The sequence below is a fragment of the Danio aesculapii genome, chromosome 12 (genome assembly GCF_903798145.1).
Source record: "Danio aesculapii chromosome 12, fDanAes4.1, whole genome shotgun sequence".
NCBI lineage: Eukaryota > Metazoa > Chordata > Actinopteri > Cypriniformes > Danionidae > Danio > Danio aesculapii.
In genome coordinates, this window is record NC_079446.1 from 4,279,469 (window position 1) to 4,286,973 (window position 7,505).

Sequence of the window (7,505 nt, forward strand, 5' to 3'; positions counted from 1 at the left end):
AAGGAAATATTTTAAAGAAACTGGAAACCTGTAACCATTCACTTCCATATCTCTTTCTCCGACTATGGAAGTTACCGGTTTTCAACTTTCTTCTAAATATCTTCTTCAGCGTTCAAGAGAATAAAGAAACCACTTGAGGGTGTACAAAATAGTCACTATACATTTTTGGGTGAACTATCCCTTTATCTGTCTCCAGTTGAATCGTTTAAAACCTCCTCATTTGTCTAAAAGCGTCTGCTAAATGACTAAATGTGAAGTTAAATGGTAAACGTAAAGCATCTGTAACGTTAAGTACTTTCTTGCGTCTTTTCTATCCACATAGAAAATCTTTACGTGAACATAAGTATGTCAACTAGAACATAGTAAACATCTCTTTAAATCTATACACGGACCAGAAATTGAGCAGAAATGTAGATATACCTTATTTCGTGAAGTAAATTTGCTCCCGCGCCGTAGCCGCACATGTCCGTGGCTCCTGCTGTGTGTTTCTGCAGAGCGCGCGTGCACGTCGGCTCTTCACCACAGTGGGTTATTTGACTCCTCCTTCACCTGACACCCGCGGGGACGAGGTTGAGTTTCACTGAGTACATCTGCATCTCTCTGTCCCATCACATCACAATACACTGCTTTTGAGAATTGTATTATGATCTATTAAATGAAAATCGATAAGTTTTTCTCTTTGATGTGTATCCGATTCATCAACGAGCCGTCGATTCGAGTCTGAATCTTTTAATGAATCACTTAAACCGAATCGTTGATCCGATGAATTTTAGTTTGTATTTTTTTTTTGTTTTGTATTATAGCACATTTTCAAATAAACACTTTCATCTAAATTTCTAGAACAGAGCACAAATAAAAAAGATAAAACAAATAAATTATAAAACAAAGAATACAAAAGCAACATACAAAAAAAATGTAGCCTATATACAGGGTCTTTTATCAATTTACATTGATTCAATAAACTAAACAGACCTCTTCCTAAATTATATTTGAACAAAATTAAAAAATGTACATAACCAAAAATATAACCAATAAATTCATTGTATTGCTGTACAGTGTCACAATGATGCCAGCCTATATTCAAGAGAGTATCTGAATATCATCATTAAAATGTGAAATATTACATAATTAAATCATAATTGTCCCTTAAAAATGACTTAAATCACTCGAAATTGACATATAGGGTGCCAAATTTAATTTATGAATTATAAAGTAATGAATTATGATAGTATTACGAGGTAAAATGTCAAAATTTTAACAGACTTGAAGATGAAATTATGACGTAGGCTTGTTAAGTATCATTTACTAACGTGAAATGATGACACAGGGTATACTAAAGTGAAATAATGATTTACTACGATGAGTAGTTGCCTTAAATTAAAATAAAAAGTTTAATTCAATTAACGGTTAACAGATTATTAAGGTCAATTCGACACGATCATCACTTTCTTTGTTTAAATCTAAGCTTGAATCATATTTTATTGTGTAGCTCTTATTTTGTTTCTGTTTTGTTCAGTACATTGGTAAACAGTGGTAAATGTGTTTTAAACACTACTAGCTTAACCTAAACTGACATTAAATAGCACTTAACACTTAAGCTAAAAAGTATATTAATATAAAAAATATTGAGATCAATTATTATTTATTTTATAAAGTCAAATGAAAAATAAATGAATACCCATATTTGAGTTAGGAGCATTTCATAAAAGCATCACTGAATCCTGAATAATAAAGCAGCATTTTATTTAGTATAACTATACTGCACAATTAATTGATGTTAACCCAACACAAATCGATTAAGTTAAAAGAACAAATGTACTGTTTGTGGATTGAACATAAAACGATTAAGTTGTCCCAAAAAAAAGCTCAATAATTGTGTTGTTATATTTATAAGCAGCTTGAACGTGCAAGAATTTATTTATTTTTTTTAATGTGAGACATTTTTGGTGAGGATTTTATTTTAATTTAATGCTTTGTTTGTTTGTTTGTGTTTTTTTAAATAATAGTTTTTGATTTTATTTTAGTTTTAGCTTGCGTTATTTTAAGTTAACCTATTTAATACGTATATTTCAAGCTAAATGAGAATAAGAAATATTTATTATAAATATTATTAATATTTAAATGCCACATTTTAAAACACTTCCAAGTTTAATCAAATTAGCTGAAAAGCATTAACAATACCACGAACTCTGCACTTTTTTTGCCAATTCACCACTGAAAAAAATTATTCAAAGATGATTCCTTGGATTTACTCAATTTTTTTACGTTAAGTGGTTGTAAACAATTTATTTGGGCTGAATTTAAACAAACAAATTAAGTTGACCATTGCTCAATTTAATTTGTTTGTTTAAATTCAGCCCAAATAAATTGTTTACAACAGTTTTGCATGCAACACTTTTTTCAGTGTACACTGTAAAAAAATCCTGGTTGCCTTCAATTTAAGCTGAACCAAATTAACCTTACGAGTCCATTGAACTTACATTATGTTAAACTGACTTAAAACAGCCTGCATAACTTATAAAATTAAGTTAGAACAGGATTAACTTAGTTTAATACACTGAAAAAAGTGTTGCATGCAAAACTGTTGCAAACAATTTATTTGTGATGAATTTAAACAAACAAATTAAATTTAATAATGGTCAACTTAATTTGTTTGTTTAAATTCAGCTCAAATAAATTGTTTACAACGACTTAACGTAAAATTGAGTAAATCCAAGGAGCCATCTTTGAATAATTTTTTTCAGTATAGGTTACAATGCATTAAAAACATATCAGAATCAGAATCTGATATGTTTCTGATTCTGATTCTGATTATGCTGTCATGACTAATTCTTCTTATAATTTTTCACAGTGTAGATGTATTTGTATTAATGCATTTATGAAGCATGACAATTGGACCATTGTGAGTCCCTGATGCATCCTGAGAACAACAATGACACTCAAGAAATCATTTCAGCAGAGTTCAGGCGATTTATTACATTTTTATGAAGGCTGTCCTTGACTTTTGAAGCCATTTATAAAAAAAAAAACACTCACAGGAAATCTAATAATCTTGACAAACAAGCTGAAAGCCATGTCTGAATCCCCCCAGAGTCTGAGGGGCTATTTTAGACTTTTCTCATGTTGGATTCACGTCACAATTATAGGCTATTAAAGAAATTCTCCGTTCGTGATGCCCCCAAATATTAATAAACATAAGCTTAAATAGTCTGTGCTTGCCTTGTTGTTGTCGGGAATGTTTTTATGAGTAAATAGAAAATCTTTGTTTGTTTTTGAGCCACTGCAGCTATTCAGTGAACTCACATTGACATTTCCCTTTTCTTTGATTAAAAGAAGAAATATATTTTAAATATCAATATTTATTATTATTAAATTAGAAATTAATTAATAATTTAGCAGCAATGTACTCATTTCAGACATACAGAGAGACTTAGATGTGGCTGCAGATGCAAGAACGCAATGCTTTTCATGCGCACGCCTAACCCCGCCCCTCTCAGTGACGTCACTAGCTCCATTGAGTGCGTTTTGTCTGACCGTTAGCTCAGCAGAGAGCGCGGTCACGTCTTTTTCGTCTTTGACATGCGCATGAGCGACATCTGTCTGTCACAAACGCTAATACATCGTACTTGAATTTAGCAAATATATTTACATGTATACAAAAATAAATATGAGCCAATATGATAGTACATCTGAAGTTCTATATTTTAAAATATCTGATTTGATTTTTGAAGATTAAACACTTACCTTTGCATTTGTAAAGACGTGTTTACAATAAAAAACGATTTACTTTAAAGTTAAATAAACATTTTAAAGTAAAAAACAACAATGTGATATATAAATTCGTCTTTTAAAAACCTTTAGCTATTTCTGTAGACATCTGAAAGACAAACTGAAAGTCATCATGATAATTTAGAAACTAAAATTAAACATTTGACAGCACAAAGCTCTAAATTTAATTCATCATGATGACTTTTAGAGCATATTTACACACACATATACACTCACCGGCCACTTTATTAGGTACACCTTACTGGTACCAGATTGGATCCCCTTTTGCCTTCAGAACTGCCCTAATCGTCCCACCACATCCCAAAGCTGTTCTATTGGATTGAGTTCTGGTAACTGGGGAGGCCATTTAAGTACAGTGAACTCAATGTCCAGTGAATTGTCATGTTCAAGAAACCAGTCTGAGATGATTCACGCTTTATGACATGGTGCATTATCCTGCTGGAAGTAGCCATCAGAAGATGGGTACACTGTCATCATGAAGGTATGGACATGGTCAGCAACAATACTCAGGTAGGCTGTGGTGTTGACACGATGCTCAATTGGTATTAATGGGCCCAAAGTGTGGCAAGAAACATCCCCTACACCATTACACCACCACCACCAGCCTGAACCGTTGATACAACGCAGGATGGATCCATGCTTTCATGTTGTTGACGCCAAATTCTGACCCAACCATCCGAATGTTGCAGCAGAAATCGAGACTCATCAGACCAGGCAGCGTTTCTCCAATCTTCTATTGTCCAGTTTTGGTTATCTTGTGTGAATTGTAGCCTCAGTTTCCTGTTCTTAGCTGATAGGAGTGGCACCCGGTGTGGTCTTCTGCTGCTGTAGCCCATCTGCCTCAAGGTTGGACGTGTTGTGCATTCAGAGATGCTCTTCTGCAGACCTCGGTTGTAGCGAGTGGTTATTTGAGTCACTGTTGCCTTTCTATCAGCTGGAACCAGTCTGGCCATTCTCCTCTGACCTCTGGCATCAACAAGGCATTCGCGCCCACAGAACTGCCGCTCACTGGATATTTCCTCTTTTTCAGACCATTCTCTGTAAACCCTAGAGATAGTTGTGCGTGAAAATCCCAGTAGATCAGCAGTTTCTGAAATACTCAGACCAGCCCATCTGGCACCAACAACCATGCCACGTTCAAAGTCACTTAAAGCCCCTTTCTTCCCCATTCTGATGCTCGGTTTGAACTGCAGCAGATCCTCTTGACCATGTCTACATTCCTAAATGCATTGTTTTGCTGCCATGTGATTGGCTGATTAGACATTTGCGTTAACAAGCAGTTGGACAGGTGTACCTAATAATGTGGCCGGTGAGTGTATATCCACTACTCTTAATATTAAATGCTAAAACACAGCGATGTACATATTACATTACACATTATTCATAAATGGGTTCAAATCAAAAGATTTAAAACGATTAAAAGCCGCATTATTATGAGAATAATGTGTAATTACGTGCTGTATTGATTATAAATTTACATGATACCATTTAGATTTGGTTCTGTAGACATTACAGATAAATGCTTGACTTTCAGCATAAAGTCATAAAGCTGAAAACATTGCAATAATTCATTACATCCTCATCAGATCTGCATATGAAAATCAGTATGTAAGGCAAACACTCACATACACAATTGGATGGAGTTTGCAAGAGAGAACCGAAAATGTCTCCCTCATTTATTTATACAGTATTACATCGGTATAAAAGGGTGGTCAGATGCAGTGACAGTCGAGGAAAAGGAGTGAATGCTACCAGAATTCAGCAAAATCACTTTCACTGCCGTCAAAAACAACACACTTACAGAGGAACATTTCATCTTTGCCAGGAAGCGTCGCAGGATTCACAAACAGCCGTGTGTTTTTGGCTTTGCCTCTCTACACAAATCTTCAAGTCAGACAAGAGTCCTTCAGGAATGACAGCGATAAAAGGACTGCAATAAAAAACCTATGTACAGGAAAAAGATGGATCATAAACATACAGATATTCCTTAGGTTTGGTCTGACGTTTCGATTTGCATGCATAATGGTTAAAGGGATAGTTTACTCAAAAATGAACATTTAGTCATTATTTGCTCTCCCTCAAGTGTTTCCAAAATCTTTATCAGATCTTCAGAACACTAAAAGAGGATGTTTGGAAGAGAGTTAATAACCATTCACTTCAAATGTAGAAAAAAAACACTATGGAGGTCAATGGTTACCAGTTTCAAACATTTTTCAAAATATCTTCTTTTGGCTTAGCAGAGGAATAAAACAGGTTGAAAAGACTTGAGGGTGAGTAAATGATGACTGAATTTATTTTTGGGTGAACAATGCCTTTAAGAATAAAATCATGATTTTAGTCGGCTCAAAAACCAGGTGTAAAACCACCAATCTAATCCTTTTCCAACAAGGGAGACCCGTAAAGGGATAGTTCACCCAGAAAATAAAAAATACTCTATTTACGCACTCTCAAATAGTTTTAAAATGTCTTTTTTCATGTCTTTTTTCTCTTGAACACAAAAGAAGATATTTTGAAGAATGCTGAAAACCGGTAACCATTGACTTCCATGTGTTTTATTTTTCTACTAAGGAAGTCAGTGGTTACCGGATTCCTGTTGAAATATCTTCTTTAGTGTATAACCGAATAATATGTTACTAACCTCTAACCATTGACAAATACAAATATTATGGAAGTCAATGGTTACAGGTTTCCAACATTTTTCAAAACATTTTCTTTAGTGTTTAACAGAATAAAGAAACTCAAAATGGTTTGGAACAAGTGAAAGGTGAGTAAATGATGTCAGTTTCCCTTTAAAATTTAGTTTGGGGCGCATGTGCCAAATAATGACGGATTCAATAGTGGAGTGTAACATATCGAGTCCTGAAAGCAACCTGAATGAACTTGTGACAGAAACCCAAAGAATCCCAAAGTCTGACTTGAGAAATCCTGATTCAAAAGAACTTGACTCCTTTTCCGTCATCCATAGTGATGATTTCTGCCTTCCCATCAGCCTGCAGGGCCTGTAGTGAACGCAGCAACATCCAATCCTCCAGTCCATGAAACTCTGAAAGACACACAGATACACTTGTTTATTAGGTACACCTGATCAACTTCTTGTTAAAGGGATAGTTCACCCAAAACTGACAAATCTGTCATCATTTAGTCATCTTTTGTCAAACCTTCATTAGTTTCTTTTTTCTGTTGAACACAAATAAAGCTATTTTGAAAAATGTTGGAAACCTGTAACCATTAGCCGTGTTTCCACTATCGCGCCTAAAGCGAGCAAGCCAGGGCGAGCCAAGGCCAGTCGCGTTTCCACTATCACTTCCGGGGCGTAATCGGGCCAAAGCGGGGCTTCATTGGGGCCAGCGTCCGGCCTTTTTCGGCCCGCCGAATACCTTGGGCCAAGGAGGGCCAACTGGGGCTTCGGGGCTGGGTTACGTACAAAGGCGGAGTTTTCCTGTCAGGTAAAGAGGAGACAAGATGCTTTCTTCCCTTACATTTGTTTTGCTATCACGCTTGATCAACTCACTAAGAAAAATCTGTGTTCAAAGTAAATGCCGCCGAACTCGAATGTCCTTATCCAGGGATCGCTGTCTGGCCTTACACCAACAGACCACAAACAGTAAAAAAGCAATTGCTTCGGTGTTCTCCATCTTCCAGCTCTCGTAGTGATGCCAGGTTGTGTTTGTGGTTATAATTTGAGTTTTTTGTTCCCGCTGAAGTGGGCGGGTTGT

The 7,505-nt window shown here is 35.5% G+C and overlaps 3 protein-coding genes across 4 annotated transcripts in view; all 3 read right to left on the reverse strand.

Annotated features, from left to right (window-relative positions):
* Positions 1–489, reverse strand: part of wnk4a (WNK lysine deficient protein kinase 4a) — a 151,438-nt gene extending 150,949 nt beyond the window's left edge. The window contains exon 1 of one of the 2 annotated variants that reach the window (XM_056469098.1): positions 421–489. The gene's annotated coding sequence lies outside the window, so the exon portion shown is untranslated. The remainder of the gene's footprint in view (positions 1–420) is intronic. The other variant, XM_056469099.1, reaches the window with a different exon arrangement.
* The window catches only part of taok2b (TAO kinase 2b), a 363,536-nt gene that overhangs the window by 215,061 nt on the left and 140,970 nt on the right, over positions 1–7,505 (reverse strand). The window lies entirely within an intron of this gene.
* Positions 5,428–7,505, reverse strand: part of vps25 (vacuolar protein sorting 25 homolog) — a 14,232-nt gene continuing 12,154 nt past the window's right edge. Inside the window, exon 6 of the mRNA XM_056469108.1 lies at positions 5,428–6,832. Coding sequence (XP_056325083.1) covers positions 6,720–6,832 — 113 coding nt within the window. The 3' untranslated portion in view covers positions 5,428–6,719. The remainder of the gene's footprint in view (positions 6,833–7,505) is intronic.